Below are 21024 nucleotides of genomic sequence, written 5' to 3'. Positions count from 1 at the left end.
AGGTTCAAGTGTTGCGATGTGAGGGTCCCGGGACCCTATTGTCTGGTACCATATTGTAAAGCCCTCTGAGGCAAATTTATAATTTGTGATTTTGGGCTGTACAAAAATGAATTGAATTGAAGTGTTCACCTGTCTGTCGTGTCTCCTCCAGGTTTTGAGACCGACTCTCAGGGATTACAGTGACGGCAACAAACATCAACAGCAGACGCAGCTGGCTGCTCCTGCTGCGTCTGAACAAACCGGCCTCGTCAGCGGTAAGACGTCAGCCGGCTCTTCGGTGCTCGGGACGGGAGGAATCCTATTGGTGCGGCGCTAACGCGGCCTCGTTCATCTTTTAATCCTCGTTTCCTCTCCGACCCGCTGGCCGTGAATTTGTCTGGACTCTGGAGCAAAGTCCAATGTTTCTCTGCTGCTGCCCACTCCAACCCCCCCAAAAAAACCCTGAGGGAACTTCTGCACACTGAAAGAATCTCCTAAACAAAATGGTTGTAAAACATTTAAAACATTGATCTTAAAGTCTCAAGCTGGAACTTGTCTTCTGACTTTTTCCAACCAATCCTGGCAGATTATTCGTACTTTAGCTAAAAAGAAACCTGAAAACCTTGAAAGGATATTTATTTGTTTTCTTACAAAACAACCAATAAACAATGCCTTAATGAGAAAGAACAGATAATACAGTGATTAAGATATATACACCAAGAAATATGCGCCAATATAAAACAACCAAATAAATAAATACTCACACAGAGGTTTGGGTTTGTGTCGTAGCATTTCAAAATGTTCCCCAATAATAATAGCTGCTTGTAACGTCCTGATCAACAACTATGTTTCATGTATACAATAAGAAGTAGTGTTACAGACTTTTATAATGTTGTGAAATGATTTCCTGTCTGCAGAATGTGTAGCTCTACAACAAGTCACTGTCTCATTAGCCTAGCTTAGCACAAAGACTGGAAGCAGGGGGAAACCGTTAGCCTAGATCTGTGACGGCGGAGGCAGTATTGTAGTGTTTCTGCATAAATATGCACTCAAGAAGCCGGATTACTGCAGATGCTTAGCAGAGAACAAATAAATAGTCGTTTGTTCAGAAGTAAGTGCAGTTGTATAACTGCTGTTAATATTCTTTTGCATGCTATCAAGCTGTAGAAACCTAAACTCCCGCTGCTTTGAGTGGTTTTGCTGAGTGCAGACTGTGGTTTGTTTCCCGGTGGAGAGAACCTTTCCTTCGTGACGGAACTCTGCTCTGATGGCTCCGTTGCATCTGGAGGATTCATCGGCGCTGCTTTCACTCTGACTCTTTGGTGTCTGTCTGGCCGTGAGGGGGTCTCAACCGCGGCCAACAGGGAGCTGCAAACACAGGTCCACACTGAAAATCAACAACAACAAATGTAGCAAAGAGGAGTTTCCTGCTTTGACTTTCATGACAAAAATGAGGACATTATGGAGTCCTTGAGGCTCAATTTCGGCACGTTAAAAGATGTTCAGACCTCGATGTCACTTCTAACAAGTGAAAACTAGAAGACTTAAAACCCAGAAACATTTCCAGGCTGTACTTGTCTTTTGAGTTTAAGAGATTGGAAGTCATTGAAAAGTCCTAAATACTAAAATAACCCGTCCTTCTTACCCTTCTGGAGCAAAGAGATCCGCTCCGACAAGCGCAGACGTTTGGCCGGACACATCGGCTGCCGTACAGACACTTGTGTTCACAGTGAGCTGAGGAGTGACACAACGACAGACACGGACAAGAGACAAACGTCTCCGTTCAGTTTGGAAAACGGCGGGATATTCGTGAAGCGCGTCATTTCCTCGTTTCGCCGGGACACTCACGGATCTGACACAGCGTGCCGAGCCAGCCCGGCGTGCAGTGGCAGGTGTTGGCTCCCACACACTCCCCTCCGTTCAGACACTGCTGCAGGCAGCTGGCTGCGAGGCGACACACGGATCAACGCGTTAGAGACTTGGACATGACTGCTGAGAGCAAAAGCATGACCTGGAAAACAGGAAGTGACAACAGCAAAAGAGGTAGAAAGGAAACCAAATGCCGTGTAACACCGTGGAGATGTGCAGTTGCCTCCTGATGGAGGACAGCCCCTCTATGAGCCACAGGTGTTGAGCTGTCGCCTGACGAAGAGGAGGAGGCTGAGGACACACAGCTTCAACAGATAACTCTGAATCCGTCTCCTCTGATGTCTGAAACTGTTTCCACGGTTTCCACACGGGAGGTGTCTTTGAGGGAAGCGTCTGTCAGCAGAAACTTTGTAGCAGACTGTTCCTGCTTCAGTGTGGTGAGTTTTACAGTAAAGGGACGTAGTTATCAAGCAAATATTCTGTAATTACAGCTGCTCACGTGAGAGGCTTTGCTGTTTTTCTCCGTTTTATTTAACTATGTTTTCATTATTAGTTTCACTGTTTGGTGATCTCATGATGAATCTTTCTAGTTGTTTTTTTTTGCCTCAACTTATGAGTTTGAGTGTTTGTTGTCTGGATAGTTTCTGGACAACGTTGTGCTAAAACAAGTTTTGATGTGGATGACACTGCGGGAAAGGCTGTCAGACATTTGCACTGATGCATCATGGGAGCTAACAGGTCCAGTTGTAAATGTAAAAACATCTGTACGGGACGTGATTCCCGCGTCACGGCCCTTACGTCTATCGCATCTGTTTCCTCGCCAACCCGACGGACAATCGCACACATCTGGGCTGACACACCTGCCGCCGTTCATACACATGCGCTCACACACACCTGCAGAGAGAGAGAGAGAACAACATATTCAGCTTATTGATGAAAGAAAGATAAAGAGACGGAAGGTTAAAGGACATCATGATGGCAAAGTAAGAAAAGGATGAAGAGGATAAGATGTGAGGAAGGATGGAGAAATATGAGGATGCACCGGTGGTGAGAGAAGGAAATAAATGCGTCAAACAAGTGACGATGAGGAGGAAGAAGGACTGACTTTTCTCACATCTCCTCCCGGTGTGTCCCTGCAGACAGGAGCAGACGTTGTTCCTTACGCACAGACCGCCGTTCTTACAGGGAGGACTGCAGACGGCTGGAGGGAAAAGAACAAAGAAAATACTAAAAGCAACCACGAGACAACCTCTCAAATGAACTCCATGAATGCTTGAGCTGCTTGTTGACTCGTTGACGGCTGACGTCGTACCATTCTGACACTGTGCGCCGTAGAAACCGCGAGGACACTCGCAGATGTTCGGCCGAGTGCACGAACCTCCGTTGAGGCAGACGGGAGAGCAGAGAGCTGCAGGGGGGAGACGACGACGTCAGCGTTACAGAGGTGAGGACACACACACACACACACACACACACACACACACACACACACACACACACACACACACACACACACACACACACACACACACACACACACACACACACACACACACACACACACACACACACCTGTCTCGCAGGACGGTCCGCTCCAGCCTGTAAGACACATGCACTCGTCTGGAGACGCACACTGGCCTCCGTTGTGACAGTGACGGCTGCACACCACTACGAGGAAAACAACATCCATCACGGGCTGGTAACAGAAATCACCTTTTTGTTTTTTAAAGCAAAGAAACTGAAGTCACTGCGAACTCACTGGTCTCACATCGAGGTCCGACAAACCCATAAGGACACGAACAAGTCTGCAGTCCCACACAGCGGCCTCCGTTCTCACATGGGGACCGGCACAGAGCTGCAGAGAGGCATTTCATTTGTTATAGTTCATTCATAATGTCAATGAACAAATTGAAGAAAATCAAGACGATTCATCTGTGATATTATTGGAAGATGCATCGCTGTTAATACACGTTTTTACTGATGATGTGGAACTTTAACTGGTGATGGAACGGCTTAAAACTGATTCCTCTTTTTGACCTCCATACGTCCACGAGCAGCGCAGACTGTCGGACCCTGCTGAGGTGTTTTCTGAAGGGACTCTGGTGCTCGGAGACACGACTGCTTTACCTTCCTGACAGCTTTCTCCATGAAACCCTCGGAGACAGTGACACACACCCGGAGCAACGCAGACGCCCCCGTTCACACAGTCCGGCTCACAGATTGCTGAGAAAATGTGGGTCACAAACAAACGATATAAGAACACATAAACGGCTATAATAATCTATGTCAGCCACTTATTTGTTTACCTGTCTGACAGTCGAATCCGGTGTAGCCGGGTTTGCAGCGGCACGTGTTGGGCGCAGCACACTCCATGTTCCTTCCACACATATGCCTGCAAACAGCTGGATAAACAGACAGATGTTTACCTTAAAGTGAATGTTTTCTTATCATCAGACGAGGGATGAAGGCACACGGAGCCGTACCTCTGCATGCTCGTCCGTCTCCAGTGTATCCTCCGGGACACCGCCCACAGTGGAAACCCTCGTCCGTGGTTGGTTCACAGGGGACACCGGGAAAACACGGCCGGTCGGCGCAGGTCGGCGCGTGTTTGTCCGCCGTCGTGCCGCTCCTCACCGCTGCCTGGATGGAGGTAGCTCTTCGTAGCGGGGAGCTGTACGCCGTCTTGCTCGGCGTTGTGAAGGTCAATGCAGGGACCGTCTCCGGTTCTTCAGATCCAGGCTCGGCCTCATCTCCATCAGCGGAGGACTCTGACTCAGGGAGCGAGTACGACAGAGCGGTGAGGGCCGCTGTCTGAGGGAAGGCAGGTCTCGGAGGGGTCCGGGGTTTGCCGTGGGTGGACAGCTTGGGCTGGGGGGTCTGCGTCCCTTTGCCAGACTGAGTGGATAGGTGAGGAGCAGGCGGCGTTACCTTCGCAGGTGTGGCACCAGTGAATGCTGCTTCGGACTGCTGGGAGATGATCACAGAATGAAGGACATTCATGTCTACAGATCAAGACGACGCACGGCACCAAAACTCACCTTGGAGGACGTCGCGTGAGGAACAAAGGCCCTGGAGATGGCCGTGCTAGATCTGCCGTCCGTCCTGAGGTTGGTACTGTGGCGGGGGTTGTGGGTGTTTGCAGTGACGTGGAGGGCACCGATCGACGTTCTAGGGACATCTCTGGAGACGGTGACCGCCTCTCTCCTCCCGGTCCCGCCGCCCCTCCCTGAGGTGGGAACCTGGCGTGGCGCGTTGTCTCGGTTCTCTCTGGTGACAGCCCAGGACAGGTGTTTGATGCCGTGCCTGCTGGGCAGGTTGGGCAAGTGGAGCTGAGAGACTTTGCTGCTGCTTCCCTGCGGGGATCGGATGGTCTTGCCGAGCGTCTGCTGCCGAGGAAGGTGATTGGATGCTGAGGAAAGACAGCAGGGTTCAGGACCACAGTAAAGGAGTATCAGTATCAGGACCCCCCCCCCCCCCCTGCTCCCCTTGTTGGAAAATAACTTCTCCTGTTCAAACTTTGCGGCCGGGAGCTGATCCAAGAATCAAAGCACCAAAATGTGGTTTCCAACCAGTTAAAGTGATTCATCTGCTGCAATAAATGACATTCATTCCAACCAAAAAACCACATGAAACATCAGGGGACCAGAACTAAATAAAAGTAGCCCACAATGTTTGGAGGGATTTCCCATTACTGACAGATGTTTTCATCTGGATCCTTTGTATTTAATCCTGCATGTTGATATCCATGCTTGCATTCTGTTATTATGCCAACAGAGAAGTCACAAGGCAGAGCTGCAGGTCTATTTGCTAAATGAAATGTTCAGACGGACGTTACCTTCCTTGGCGTTCTTCATGCAGACGCGTCCGTTGCCGTAAAGGCCGGGCGGGCAACGGGCGCAGACGTATCCGACATGTGGCGGCCTGCGGTTGATGCATTGAACGCCGGGGAAGCAGGGCCTGCTGGCACACGTAGCCGACACATTCACAGCCGGAGACGGACCAGATCCTGAGAGACACAAACTGTGGTCAGTGCTCTCTATGAGCTGGATCAACGGCCCTAATGGGTCCTCCTAAGCATCCTTTAGCAAGTTTTTGAATGCTCAGTAGAGTCCACTACAAACCATGAACTTTTTAAATTGGCAGACATTGTTGGAAGCCGTACCTGAAGCTGCTCTGCCACTTCCTGGCGGCTGGGCGGGAGTGGACGTCTTTGCAATAGTGTTGCCAACTCCTGAGATGTTCTTGAAAGTGTCTGTGTCGGTGGTGGATGGGTTGAGTTTAATTCCTTGGCTTTCTCTCAAAGCATCATTCTTTATTTGGGAAACGATTGGTGCACCTGCCGTGATGCTGATGTCACTTTCCGCCTCTGGGTTCAGGCTCATCCCTGGAATGCGTCTCAGAGCGGTGGTCTTACTTCGGGACCGGTTAGGGTCAGTCCTTGGAATGGTCTCCCTCGCCTCAGCCCTCGTCTGCGGTGAGCCACTTGCGGTCTTCTGGAAAGTGTCTGTCTTCATTTCGGGTGGTTGCAGCAGAACATGTGGTGTCTTGTAGACCGTGGTACGAGGAGCAGATGTGGTGGAGACGGGGGCGACTGCTGTATGAAGAAGAACAGATTATATTTTGTTCTGCCAAATAAAGACTTTATCTGATGCTCTGGAACTACTTCCCCCGTCCACATTGCAATGAACCAACAGCAAAGGATTGAAGAATATACTGTAGCCTGGAAGGGTCAAAAGGTTGTTGTCCTAGAAAGACAGACGCTCAGCAAGAGACCAGACTTTGGACCGAGTTTGTGTCAAGATCTCAACGAGGCATGAGCACCAGTCACAGCCTATGAACACATTTACAAGCCACGAGCGGAGCAGGAAACACTCAGTGATTGGCAGCAAGTCGAGCAAACCTGATGAGTAAGCAGTAAACAAAAGGGGATGAGGACATCCAAGGATCTGTCCTCATGAGTCGACTAAAAAAAGACAAACAATACATCACTGACTGTAATTTATGCCGAATGGTAATGTCTTGCAACATACACCTCTTATTTCCTCAAAGGACAACAACTTGACATCTCTACAGATTCTTAGCTGCTGGGAGGTGTTCAGCTTTATAAACACATTACAACTATTAGTGATGAGTTAACGGTCATCCGTACACGTGCATGTACACAAACATGAGCTGCAAGCAGCGTTTCTCCCACAGCGGCAGTGTTTTCAAAGCATTAACTCAACTCAAAGCGTATCAGCTGCCATCTGGTTTGAACAAATGCACCGTCACCTTCTGGACAGTTAGCAGATGCTCTTATCCAAAGTCACTGTACAGCCGCTTGAAATATTTGCATGCAAATTGTCCCGTGGAAAAAGATTTCACTTTTTAAATTTTGCAAGACCTTAGAAGGACTTCAGAATGGCTGCAACATTCCAAAGAACAGCAGCATCTGATGAAGTCATGTTACGCCGGCTGATGAGATCCAGGTGTGAGGGCCTGAGCTCTGTCATCATGTATAACGGACTCGTCTGTGCGCACTTTAAAATCTTATGTAAAAATCATAATCAGCAGTTTAAAATAATGTTTTTTGCAATTTATCAAGAAAAATGTTCATTAAAACTGAGTGAAATATCTCTCGTATTTTAAAATGCATCTGTTCAGTTCTCATTTTACTCACGTCTAACGATCAGACCAGATCTTTGGCCAACAGATGATTTTGCAAACCTGAAACTGAATATCTTTTAAAACATGGAATGATTCAGTACCTTGCTCAAGGCTACTTTGACAGGATGCAGTATATTGTTTTTTATGCCCACAACTGCTGCTGTTTAACGGAGAATATTGTCTGAGCTGCTGTCCTTTTAAACACCTGAAACGTGTTCTCTGTATTCTCATTCCTACCTGTGCATATTGTCCCATTTCCCAGCATGCCTTTGGGGCACGAGCCGCAGCTATAGGAGCCAAAGCTGTTGAAGCACGGGACTCCTTGGAAACACGGCTTCCTCTCACACTCGTTGACATCGTCCAGGCATGCGACACCTGCCGAACACACGGTGAGATGTTTCCACCATCATAAACTGATCCTCTTCAAACAGGATTTACCAACATCTCACCTTTCAACCCCGCAGGACACTCGCATCTGTACCCGCCGGCGGTGCTGATGCAGTTGCCGGCTGCGCACGGAGCCGACCGGCATTCGTCCACATCCTGGTCGCAGAGGTCGCCCTGCTTCCCCTCGGGACATACGCACAGGTGCTTCCCGCTTCCAGCAGGGAAATGAACGTCCGTCACACACGTCCCGCCGTTCTGACACCCACACGGCACCACGGCCATCTGTATTACAGGTGGAACAGAGAGGCGGCTCAGGTAGGTCCTGTTTTTATTGAAATAATCTCTAACAAGCAGCATTGGACTCTTCTAGAGAGTTACTAAGCACCTAGACAGTCGTTAGACGCTTAAAAGTACTCCAGAGGGGACCATCCTGGCTAAATAAAGGTTCAATAAATAAGTTATGGCTCTCCAACTCTACCTCCACAGTGAAGGAGCTCTGGGCGTTGCACTCGTCTGACAGCGTGAAGCGAAAGGTCTGACGTCCCTCCTCCTCAGGAAGCGACGGGACCCTCCAGATAAGGAGGCCGGCAGGGGAGAGGAGGGCCCCCCTCGGCCCCTCCTCCAGCTGGAAGAGGAGGGCCGAGCCCTCGGGGTCCGAGGCCGCAAACTGGAAGACAAAGTTCTCCCCGCCGAATGTCCGCAGGTCGCTTTGAGGCTGGTGGAAGGCCGGCGGCTCGTTGACTGAAGACAGAGGAGGAAACTCTTGAGAAACTTAAGTGAGTGTTCGCAACTCACCAACAACGCAACTCGCTCTTTGTCAGTTATTCTTATTAACGTTACGTCTACAAGTCTTCGTGTTTTGGTTCCCGTCCTCAAATGAACTCTTACAAGAGAGCTCGGTTTGGCCAAAAACATTCCCCCAGCCGTGTCCTGGAAGGATCACTGTAAACACGCGTGTTTCCAGCTTTCTCTTCTCATTGAGATCATGTATCATCCGCCTGCTGAGATCACTCCCTCCAAACAGATGTTTAAAAGAATGCAATAATCCCAGGAAACGCCTGCTCAGCATGACTGATAAGAAATCCTAACCGGCCAGAAACATGTCTGCCGTTCATAATAATGTTTCAATCAAATCAAAAGCAACCATTTCAACCCACTGGGAGGATTATTCCTGAGAAAACTCTGGATGCAGTCTGACGCTCTTCCAACTGATGGGTTTGTTGAGTGTCAGTCTGTGTAGCTGTGGTGATCAACCGTGTGATTCCCCCCCGACCCCCGCCTCAGGCTGGTTCAGCGACAGGTCAGGGCATGCTGGGAAACCTAGACCTCCGCTCCTTTGATCCGCTAATGGGGACGAACATGACCAAAGCGGTAACGGAAAGATAAATACTCTTCTTCCTGCTCGTCATCATTAGCGGGCTACAAGCTGAGTCGAAAACACGTCCTGGAGGAACAATGTTGTCTAGAAAACATCACTGCTGGTGGAGCATTAAGTATTGTCTTATCTTTACTCAACACAGGCAAAGAATACACGTAAACATGACAATACAACTTTACCAAAAGAGGTTTGGATGTTTACTTACCAGGACCCCAAACATAAAGTTTAAAGGAGTAAATATTAAATAAATGCTGAGTGGCGACTTTTGGGTATTGGTCTATGAACTTGCAACATGTGGACAAAATGAAAACACTTTGTCATTACAGAATCTACTTATTGATGATTGCTCAACATGTTTTTTTAGGAGCAGGAATCTTGTAGAATATCTTCAATTGAAGGATTGTGGAGTAGGAATACATTGTCCACATATTTATGGCCATTTGTGTGCACTTTGTTTTTGACGACGTCTGCTTTTTGCCTGACATATGTGACTGAAATGAAGCAGATTATCTCTGGTAATTTTGATGATGCATGGGGGGAAAGTTTATTCTTTCTAAGATAAGTGGTTTGTACCTTGATTCACAGACCAGCTGAATTTGGAGGTTTCCGGGTCGCAGAGGAGGCAAGGGCTGCTGGGACTGGAGACGCCCTCTGCAAAACACATCCCGTCGATGTTACACGTCCTCTCCTGCCAACCACAGACAAAGGTTTCTCATATTTACAATCTTTTAAAATGCTGACATGTTGATGCATGTTGTTCTGCCTCCTTTCCCATAAACAACAGGAACCTCTGCACCTTTGTTGGGCTTTTAAAGAGCCAGCTGCTGCGCGTTTAGAGCAACGGAAACCACACAGTCTGGTTTATTCATCACATATAAAAACCCACTGAATCACATCTGTCTCCTGAATCTAGAGTCTAAAACACCAGAGAGTCCAAGTTTTGCTGTGTTGAATTGTCATGTGAATGATGGCTTTCCTCCCTAAAAAGGTTGGTGAAAGATCTGACTTATCTTACTTGCAAACAATTTGTTCGTTTTTAACAGTTTTTACTCGAGGCGCAGTGATTCATCCGTCTGGATCCGTCAGTGTGGAGGATTTCTTTTTGTATGCGAGTTACCTTTAACTTACAGAGTCCTGAGCGCGATGCCTCGCAGACCTGGCAAACGCCATCGTAGATGGTCAGCACCAGGGCCTGGCTGTACTGGGAGCCGTCATTGGTGACCTGCAACAGGAAAGAGAGGAGCTGACATGGGCGGGGGGGCGGGGGCTTAAAACAAAACGACCAACAAACGAGAGGCGTTACTTTAATCTCCCAGCGTGCGTATGGTTTGTCGTCCATCATGAAGTCCTCTGTGTTGACGGCCGTGTTGCTCAGAGATGGAACAGCACAGTCTAGAGCTTTGGAGCTGAGGAAGGTGGCTTTGCTTCTCTGTTTCTCCCCTTGAACCCAAACTCCGTTCATGTACTGTGGAGGCAGATCAACACACCTCAGAGGAAACATTGTTTGGGGAAAAGAAACCTTTGACCTTAGCTTTTCCTCACCTTCAGTCTGGTGGCATGGCAGCTGAGGTCGGGAGAGTCGATGAAGCCGAGGCCGAAGACTCGAACGCTGCGACAGTTGAAGGCTCGGATGTCACACAGTCCACTGTTCTCCAAATCTGTCAGCTCTACTGGCTGGCCTGTCAGACGAGAGATTATTGATCAACGGAAAGAGAGAACATTAGTTCAGCAGAAGTCTGCACGGCAAAAACAGAAGAATCAACCTGCTGAACCCATTCCGGATTGGAGCAACCGTCCCCGGATACTCACTGATGGCCAGGCTGCAGTCGTAGAAGCTGTGGCTGGGAAAGCACTGGCAGCCCCACTCTGTACACTCTCCGTTACCGTTGCAAAAATTGGGGCATCGCAGAGCTGTCACCATCTCCCTGGCCGTTCCCGGAGGACCGGCCACCTCCAAGGCTCTCTGGGTCCGGTTTTCCAACAGCCTCCTCTCACACTCATTCTCCAGGTAGGGCAGCAGTGCCTCCTCCCAGCCCAGGTCGTCTTTGAGCTGCAGGTCCAGAATGCAGAGATCCACTGCCTCCTCCAGGCGGCGTCCCAGCAGCCCCCGGCACACTGCACCAACAGTGGAGTTGGCCAAAGCCATCTGGCACACCTCGAGAGCTTTGGCCGAGGTCAGGCCGCTCGGCGTCGGCCACTGCGGTCGCACCTCCGGCCGGGCTTCCGCCAGGTGATCCTCGGGGAAGAAGTAGGCAAAGTTCTCCAGATCCGCCTGGCTGAGGCTCTGAGCAGCGAAGACGGGCTCGAATCCAAATGACGCCTGCCTCCTCGGCCTGCCAGTGGAAAGCAGAAGATCCTCCCTGAACTCCCCGTCCAGTTCAAGATCGTCGTTTTGATGGTGCTCGGCGTGTCTCCTCTCCAGAGGATGAGCGTTAAAGGCGGACATATCCAGGATGCTCTCCTCTCTCTCCGGACTCTCGATGTATTCCACTGTTGTGTCCAGAGAGGGAAACACAGATGTGTAATCCACATCATCGTGCGCTATGCAGTTGGAGTGGGCGGACGGATTGTACAAGTTCCTCATCGCTCTGCCGGCGTGATGAGAAGCGCTGTATCCTTTCTGGCACTGACAGAAAGGCCTCCTGACCTCTTCCATCGTCCCGGGAGGTGTCCTGTCAAACAAACTCTCGCCGGGAGCAATCCTAGCCCACACGCAGAGAAAGAAAGAAACGGCTCTGTGTAGAATCTCCCATTTCAGCCAAATCAGGTCCTAACGAAGCTAAAGTTGAATCACAATCATTTGTATTTGTCCCAGACTGACCTCCAGTCCTCTATGAAGCGATGCAGGTCATCGGGGCTCCCGTCCGAGCCGTGGAAGTCGTTGTTGCCGTTGTGGTCGAAGGTGCCGCAGAGACCTTGCGTGTTGCTGTAGTCGACGCTGGGCACGCGCACGGACAGGCTCATCCCCCAATCGCCAACATCGGCCCTAACAAAGGCCCCGGAGGGAAAGATCAACTACGAGAGGAGAGTCACATCCAACAGCGTCATTAACAATAATCTCCTCATGCAAGAAAAAGCAAACATTTAAACTGGAAATGTGTCAAAATGTTGGGATACCTACGGTGACCTTCTTCCCCTGGTGGGACTCCAGCACCCTGACCCGACTGCCCTCCCTGTCGCCGAGGGTCCTGAGGGTGAGCTGCGGCCTGGTCTCCTGCGGCTGGCCGTTGCACATGTCAAAGACGGCGAGATCGTTCCCCTCTCGCGCCGCAACGCCGCAGTTGCAGGCGACGGCGTAGTGACGGCTGCCGCAGTCCCACTGGCGAGAGTGGACCTCGAACTCCCTGACCAGGCTCCGGCAGAGGACAAAGGTGCCAGTCTGGTGGTTTTCATAACGCCTGCACAGAAGGACATACAGATGTTTTACCGGGACAAACTTCAACTTCTCTTGAACGCCTGCGAATAACCAATTCAAGGGGTCAATTACCTGCCGTCCAGAGTAATGACATGTGGGTCAGTCAGAGAGTAGCAGATGGAAGTAGGAACGTCCTGGACCGTGACCTGGGGGGAGGTTAGGAGAGCAAAGATGTGTGGGGGGGGCTCCACCCTCTGACCCTGGGCTTTGATGTTTTCACCAAACACAGATGGGAAACTCCCTTCAGAGACGCACTGTCTGGAGGGCTGACATCATGTCTTGCGTAACGCTGCAGCTTGTGCTCTTTAAACATGTCAACCCATTAAACGGGCACACAACCCCCCCATCTTCATAAAGCACTGTACAACTGTGTGTATACATAAACAGTTTCACAGAGACACCTGTAATTACAGCCGTCTTTCTCATTAAAGTCGTACTTGGATAATTATATGACTCTGCTGTTTTCTTCATTCAGTTTTGGTGCCCTCTTAAGAAATTCCCTCTAGGATTCCTGGAATACCCAAGGGGCCACTGGAACCTCCTCAAAGACCCCTTGGGCATCCTCAAGGAGTCCAGGAACCCCCGTAAGGACCAAGTAATATGCAGTTTGCATACCACAGGACCATAAGGGCCACTGAATCCCTGGAACGTCTGCATTGTGGTTTGATATAAAAAATACTTTGAATCACCATAAATTCGATGGAGATGATCATTACGTGTCTCACTGCACGGAGAATCTTTGAATCGTCTTTGAACGTGGAAGGAAATTCCTGCTAACTCACTTTCAGAGACGTCGGGACGTAGCTTCTCCAGAGTCGCGGTGCGCCGGGTCCGGGCAAAACGCCGATCAGACTCGGGCGATTCCCGTCCGGCGTAAAGTCTGTGACGGCGCTGACGAAAACCGCTGCCCGGCCGCAGCTGCCTTCTCTGCAGGCGTTGGGCTGGAGCTCCACCTGGCAGGCGGACAGCGCCACATTTGGGGCCTCGTGTTCAAGACCGTCTGTGGATGTCAACACAGCAGTGAGTCAGTGTTGACGGACGGCACACAGCTGCCTGCAGAACCGTTATGTCTCCCTGAGCTGGCTTTCATGTGATGATGTACGGGGCAAGTCGGAGCACAACAGATGAGGAACCCCAAGACAAGCGTGCAGAGGTTTCTGCACAAATTTACAAATAATTACACGAATAAAGGGATTTTAAGGCGAACAGAATGGTATGTTTGGTCAGCTGTGGTGGTTGCTGCAGGCTCATCCTGTTGCCAACATTTAGATTTTGTCTCCTAACCCTGCAGGTCTGACCTGGCTCGTGGACACTCAGAGCCAGAGGGAGTCCACACTGGCGACCGCGGTCGGCGCCGTAGCAGGGGATGGGCACTGTGCTGTGCACGGTCACCTCGTGCTCTTTGCTGTTCTCCGCTATGCGGAGCGAGTCTGGAGAAAACTGAAGACGAAGAGGGAACAAAGAGGCTTTGGTGAGTTTGACTTGGCTTTTTCTACAAATGCGTTGGATTGGATCGGAGTAGAAGCATAACACAGAGATGTTTACCTTCAGTCCAGCGTAGAAACCCTCGCTTTCTTTTGGAGGAGACCTGCTGTGGCTGGAGTTGGCTCTAAAAGTCGACACGCTGCAGGAGAACTGCAAGAGAGACGTCAGCGTTAATCCATGAAATAACACGAAAGAGAAGTTAAAGATAAAAGTTATCGTAGAAAGGCTCCGTGAGCGAGCACGGCCCGACTAACGACTAACACAACCCAAACATGGACGAGGAGCACAATGGTCCACAGCTGTACCGAGGGGCATCGCCTCACTTTCACACAGCATCACTCTGGTTAATAATTCCTCCAGGAAACGAGAGCCGTCGGCAGCCTCTGCCCTCTGAGTCTGTATTCAAACGCCACCATGAATCTGCTTTGCCTTTTCTGCGCTTTGTCTGCTTGCAGAAGAGCCGACGCTCCAACCGCCCACATCTTCCAGCTTCCCGTCTGAAGGCAGGGAACTGGAACTGAACGTGTCGGCATTAAATCTGTGTAAGTTCCAAAGAAAATGGCAACTCTGTTGTGCAAGTTGTCGAAGAAAACGGTGTAAAGAAGCAGCTTTATTGTACATGTGTGCATTTGTCCGTGTTCACGTAACTGAACTCAGAGATTAAATGCGAAGCATGTGGAGCGAGGCTTTCACAACCTGCAACTGATTTAACTTCCCCACCCTCCTCTTTCCTTCCAACTGGATATGACACACGCCTCTCTGCCGTTGCCTTTAAGGATGAACCCAGGCAGAAAGAGGTCAGCATGATCCGCAGCTTACGTTCCCCACTTTCAGGGGTCACACACACACACACACACACACACACACACACACACACACACACACACACACACACACACTCTCAGAAAACTCTCTGGCAGGAATTACCGTTTCGCCGAGCCTGAAGTGGACGCCATCCATCTCCACCACAGAGAAGGGCTTCAGTGTGGCTTCCTGCCTGATCTCAGCCTTCATGCTGTGGCCGATGTGTCTGGCCCAGACCACCTGGAAGCCCAGTGGCTGGTTCCACGGCGGCGGGATGAAAGAGCACCTCAGGTGGACGCTGTGGCCGATGAGCTCCGGGGTGATGACGGGCCGGGACGGCAAGGACGGGACGGCAGCTGAAAACCCGGACAGCAGTTACCCGAAACAACCCTGGTGAGGATTTGACTCAATACATTTTATTTTATTTGTGTCGCACTTTAAAATAAGGTCAAAAATTCGAAATGTTATTCTCATCTATCTAAGTTATTTGCAAAAAAACCGCATCATTTTGAATAAATAATTGCATTTCTATTGAAAAATTTGGCTTTGATTTAAAATATTATGTATTATAATCTGCTTAGAGCTGGAAGCTAACTTAACGGTACAACTCTCCAGTAAATGAAATATAAATTCTTCATGCTACAGTAAGATCAAAAGAGAATCTGTGGTTTAAGCAGAAGCCAACATTCTCAGACTCTCACCTTTGCATCGGCCGTTGACTTCTACCTCACCTGGCGGGCAGAGTCTGGGTCCCACATCTGGAGTAACTGAAACATCAGATGTTTTTCTCATTATTAAGGTGCACGAACATTGGCCGGTACATCTTAATTATAAATGTAGTTATCGGCCTCAAAACTAAAACGTCAGGAAGTGGTTCCTAATGGCACAGAGCACTTTGAGAAGACGTTACGGCCAGCTCAGACGCTCCTGGAGTGGACTCGTGGACCCTCCCAGCATGTTCACCTGTAGCGCAGTATCCCATGCACCCCTGTGTGGGCTGCAGCCGGTAGACCAGGAACTCGCCGCAGTTCCGCACCGTGATGGGGATGCGGAAGAGGCAGCAGTCCTTGGTGCTGCCGTGGAAGAACTGCCAGGTGGCGCAGGCAGAGAGCTGGCGGACCTCGCCGGGCCGCGGCAGGGGGGAGTCCTTCAGAGAGAGCCACACCGGAGCTTGTGTACCACAGCGGTTCATCTGCAGGGGGGGGCGTCAACAGAAACAGTCATTACCTGCAGCGAGGGGGTCATTAAACTCTCCACCTGAGCTGAAGGTGCTTATCAACCCGACCTGCTGGGTGATGTTTGTGCAGGCAGGCGGTTTTATGGGAACGACTTCTTTGGCAGAGCTCACCTGCCATGTTTGGCCTCTTACCTCAACGCAGGTGGTCGGCATCTCCGCCGGCTTGTTGTTGATCCTGAATCTGTACCAGCCCGGAGACAGCGAGTGGTCACAGATCAGGTCCTGGATGGCCGTGTCCTGGATCTCCGTGGAGTCGAAGTCGACGCTGCGATGGGGATTACGCAAAGTCCGATGACCTCCCGGGTAACACTCCGGAGCTGAGAGCAAGGGTGGTGGGAATTACACACTGATTTAGCAGATATGTGTTTAAGTTGGTTAAAAAACATCTTTCTGGATGCAGTTTAACGAAGAGGAAATGAAAACGAGAACCTCGGCAGGTTGACCCTGGAGTCATGTCTTATCTGAGACTTTAGTTCCCCACGACGCTTCATCGATCTTTATCACAAACTGCAGGACTGAGTCAGACTGTCCTCGGCTTCACTGAGTTTTCTCTCTCAGTGCACTGGAGGCAAAAGGCTTGAAGGGTGTGGACCTTTATTCTTGGCCTTGGGATTCGTAATTTGACAAAACAATCTTTATGGTCAACTCTCCTGCACTCTTGGAAAGCAAAACCACGCAGCTGCTCAATCCTGCTGTTGGAAAATCACAAATTGATGAAAATACCAAAAAAGAGACACAGAACTACCACTGAGACATGAAATGACCAAAATAATACAGAAGGACAACAAAGGGTTGAATACGACCAAGAAGAGACACAAAACATCTACAAAGAGACGTAAAACTACCTAAAAGAGATACAACCACGCAGAGACAGAATACGACCTCTAAGAGACGGATTACCACCACAAAGGGACGCAACACTACCAACAGATCGTCCTAAACCTTCGACATAAGGTCCAGCACAGCTGTGCTCTTGAGTGCCCGGATAAAGGTTGTAACTGAGTCTATTTTAACAAGCTACATTTTGAGTTTCTATACACCTGTAACTGTCATACATTGGTGATTTGTTCCCGAGGAACTCTATTATCAGAGGAGTGTTGGCACGTTTGCTCCTTAATGCTCAGTGGGCATTGAGGAGATGAGCAGGAAGGATCATTTCACCCCCGGAGGTTATCTAAATTGCTAAGAATAACAGACATTCCTGTGAGCCGCTCTAAACTCCCCCCCCCCCCCGGGAAAGGACGATCAAGCCAATGGCACATGACCTCTGCAGCTGCAGGCTGAGTTTATTTGAGCAGAACATGTCGTTTTCCACACCAGCACACTCAAAAGCTCCACATCTGTCAAGTGAAAAGGGTCAAAGTCGTCAACGGAGGCTTTTCTTCACAGGCCCCTTGAAAGCGAAATCTCTTGTTTACGTGGCCTCATGTCTGCGTGTTCACCTCGTCTGGAAGCTCCACCGACGAGACTCCGGGTCACAGGTTGTCCAAACATCCAGGTTTTCCAGGCAGGAGGACAATCGGCGAGGCTTTGGCTGCTGCTGGCTAAACTGGTCCACTTGGCGGCTTAATGAGTTTACAGAGCCGAAGGGGAGGGGGCGCTGAGCTAATGAAGCGGCCCCCAGGAGGGGGGGTCCCACTGGGAGGGAGGCCCTCAGCAGCCCAGATGTGCAGGGACTTCTGCAGGTTCTCAGGAAATAAGATTCATTTGAAAGAGCGTGGCGTTAACACAACTGAGGCCACGGGTCTTTTCCCCCCGACGGCCTGTCGCTCACCACGGAAACAAACAGTCAGACCGACTCATTATCAAAGCAGTTCGGAAACACTCGACACGCTCGTACTTCGGAGGGTTTGGAGGGTTTTTAAAGCACGATCACTAAAGATTTTAGGATGGAGCTCCTGACGGCTTCATAACATTTCTTTGTATTCTTGACGAGGTGGAAAAGCAGTAAAATGTCTCAAACTAAACTCTGCACAAGAGGACAAAAAGAGACAAAACTGTAAGACATTAGAATTTCTGACACGCTCGCGGCTGATTGACCAATACTAAAATATCTCAAAGCATCGGCTGGATTTAAGAAATGCAGTGGACAAAATTGAAATCCCACTCGAGATGATTTGTAATCAGTGTGAGCGTGCTAACGTGCTAAAATAAGATGGTGACCATGGTAACCTAACCCTGTTAGCGTTTCCAACCCTTAGTGCTGTAGACGTTCTGTAAACTCGCGTCAGCCAACCAAAGCAGAGTAACTGCACATCACTCATAAATCGTGTTTGTGCGTAAGAGAAAATTAAAAATACCAGAAAACTGGAGAATGGGGCTGAAGGCATCTTATAAACCAGAGGGAATAAGCACATTTCTTTCAGCAAGTCACACCCAAACAGTTTGAAATGTGTCCCCCGGAGGTACAGGAGTGTCAGTAGACTTTATTTTGGAACACAAATGTCTTTCTTGTAGCAAAGCTGTGCGAGGACCCACGGAGTCTCCTTTTACGACGGCCTGCCTCAAAGCTTACGACCGCAGAGCTTTGATGTGTCGCCGGACGCCCCGGAGACAGAGACATGAGCAAGACGGAAGACAGGGTGGCATGTTTGACTGACCGAGACAGCAGCTTTATGTTCAAGTCAAACAAAGGTTATCAGCCAGAAGGCATGATGGGAGATGAGTTTACTGGATTATGTTCATGTTTCGATGACATGCTGCATGTTTGAGAACTGATGTTGCTTTATTTCATTTTGTTGTTTTTACTGCACTTTTTCTTACTTTTCTTTCAAATAACGATGTCAAGCGGAGACTCTGGGTTGCTTTAGTCATCTCCATCCACTTTATGTCCCTGATCATGAAGATGAAGTCGTTTTGTGTCTTCATGGCAGCTGAACCATTTGGAAATCATAAGGTTTTTTCTTTTGTTTTAAGCCATAACTTGAGCCATAAAAAGTTTGCTTTCCACCTACCATGTTGCGCGAACGCTCCTAATTGCACGAGCCACAGCAACGCGATGCGTAAATATCCAGAGAACAGCATGCGCTCCGAGCCAAATGCGCAACACTCCATGGCTGGTGGCCCGGGGTTCAGAGAGGGAGGCTGGCTTCAGTCTTCGGGTTCCATTGAGAGTTTGGAGAAACGGTGCGAAAGTGGCGCAAACTGTAGTTATCGCCCCTTCTCCCGTTTGATGAGTACAGAAAAAAAAAGCTTTCGATTTGCGCTCCGCTCGCCGGACAACTGCGGCTTTGCTGTGCAGACGGCGCAATATGACCAAAAAAGAGGCGGGAGGAGGCACTAAACCACCGAGGAGTGTGCGCCTGTAGGTGGGTCCTCTGTGATCCCAGTCTCTCCATCCACATCACGTGCAGACATCAGTAAGTGCGCCATGTCTTCCGTGCTAATGAAAGCGGAACTCGTCCCAGCAGCGTCTCCAACACGGTAAATAAACACGTCTGAACTGTCTCGACTCGCTGCTATGGAACCACGAGGCACGGATCCGTGCGTGAAAGTGAACGAAATGTACGTGAAAACGTCAGATGAAGATAATCAGAGACGCATGTGCTGCTGCCACGTGCGTCTCTACAACAACCAGGACTCCTGAAGCCAAATGTCTGACTCATGTTGGAAGACTTTCTGCAAATCACTAAAATCACCAAGAGGACAAACATGGATTTAGTGTAAAAAACCCAAAGAAAAACATTCACTTCAGACATCTGCAGTATACATTGTACAGACAGGCAGGACTCTACAGCTGTTAGTACTCAGTGTACTTGTACTTGTACACTCACAGCATGTCTGCAGCTGTAGAGGAAGTTCGTGCAGCCTCAGGCTTTAATTTGGAGAAACACGTGGATAAAATAATGCACATGAAATGAATTGTTAACAGTATGGGACTGAAAGGCTTTCTTTAAATACAGAGAAGTGTTTTTTGGGATGGGGGGAGATTTAAAGCAGAGTATAGTGTGTTTATGTTGTATTTTATCATCGTACTTGTGTATCTTATGCTGCTATATAAAGTTATACAGAAGGAATTATTAAACAAACAGAATGACAAAAACCAGATGCATCATGACAAAGTGATGCAAGACAACTACAAAGTGATGCAAGACGACTTTAAAGGGATGCAAAGGGACGCAAACTGACGCAAAAAGGTCTGAACGACATGCAAAAGGACCAAAACTAGATGCAAAATGACTACAAAGATGCAAAATGACTAAACAAAGACACAAGACAACTACAAAGTGATGCAAGACGACTACAAAGTGATGCAAGACGACTTTAAAGGGATGCAAACGGAGCAAACTGACGCAAAAAGGTCTGAACGACATGCAAAAGGACTACAAAGATGCAAAATGACTAAACAAAGACACAAAATGTTCTCATATTCTGTCAATAACTGCAGAGTGCTGTCCTCCTCTCTCTCATCCTAAAGCACCACTGAGTTCATGACCTCGACATGTGCCTGAAAACAGGGGGAGTGTAAAGGAGGATGTGTGACATCAAAACAGCAACTTTGGCGAATTATTGGTTTCTTTGGACGACTTATCTCCTTATGTTGGCCAACCCGACAGGACACGGTGGACATAAACTGAAGCTTTTCTCCTTTTATACACCTCCCTGCTGGCGTGGACGAAGGTTTGTCTCTTAACTTCCCGACTTGTCCTGCATGTGTTCAGAAGTTGCCATATCATCCTCCTGGAAACCTCCCTGCGCTTGAGACAGCAGTGACCGAAGCGTCCTAACATTATCTGTCATTCCCTTTGATGTTTCTGCCCTGAGGTACAACTCGGGGGTTTAAGTCCCGCCCCCTGAGCGCTTCCAGATGTCACACATCCTCCT

The 21024-nt window shown here is 49.2% G+C and overlaps 1 protein-coding gene across 13 annotated transcripts; it reads right to left on the bottom strand.

Moving 5' to 3' along the window:
• Positions 1 to 164: 164 nt before the first annotated feature.
• Positions 165 to 19369, bottom strand: LOC306797323 (von Willebrand factor D and EGF domain-containing protein-like). Of its 13 annotated transcripts, none has more exons than XM_079296634.1 (33): positions 19155 to 19369; positions 16333 to 16517; positions 15927 to 16155; positions 15665 to 15730; positions 15087 to 15319; positions 14220 to 14309; positions 13973 to 14114; positions 13457 to 13674; positions 12747 to 12820; positions 12381 to 12657; positions 12081 to 12274; positions 11069 to 11961; positions 10802 to 10938; positions 10563 to 10724; positions 10377 to 10481; positions 9833 to 9947; positions 8360 to 8622; positions 7944 to 8163; positions 7732 to 7869; positions 6011 to 6442; positions 5684 to 5854; positions 4887 to 5257; positions 4332 to 4815; positions 4155 to 4250; positions 3976 to 4071; positions 3608 to 3703; positions 3421 to 3516; positions 3161 to 3256; positions 2954 to 3049; positions 2647 to 2742; positions 1828 to 1923; positions 1625 to 1713; positions 165 to 1366 (listed from the first exon to the last, which is right to left on the bottom strand). In XM_079296634.1, exons 1-33 carry the CDS (start codon positions 19252 to 19254, stop codon positions 1286 to 1288), a joined length of 6237 nt encoding a protein of 2078 aa, XP_079152760.1. In that variant the 5' UTR covers positions 19255 to 19369; the 3' UTR covers positions 165 to 1285. The 13 variants fall into 13 exon arrangements, 11 of the variants coding, with proteins under 11 accessions (XP_079152760.1, XP_079152766.1, XP_079152765.1 ...); XM_079296640.1 differs by having other exon boundaries at positions 165 to 1347; XM_079296639.1 differs by having other exon boundaries at positions 4332 to 4812.
• Between the last annotated feature and the right edge of the window lie 1655 nt (positions 19370 to 21024).

This window comes from Melanostigma gelatinosum (genome assembly GCF_949748355.1).
Source record: "Melanostigma gelatinosum genome assembly, chromosome: 24".
Lineage (NCBI taxonomy): Eukaryota > Metazoa > Chordata > Actinopteri > Perciformes > Zoarcidae > Melanostigma > Melanostigma gelatinosum.
This window is presented reverse-complemented; position numbering and strand designations above follow the sequence as displayed.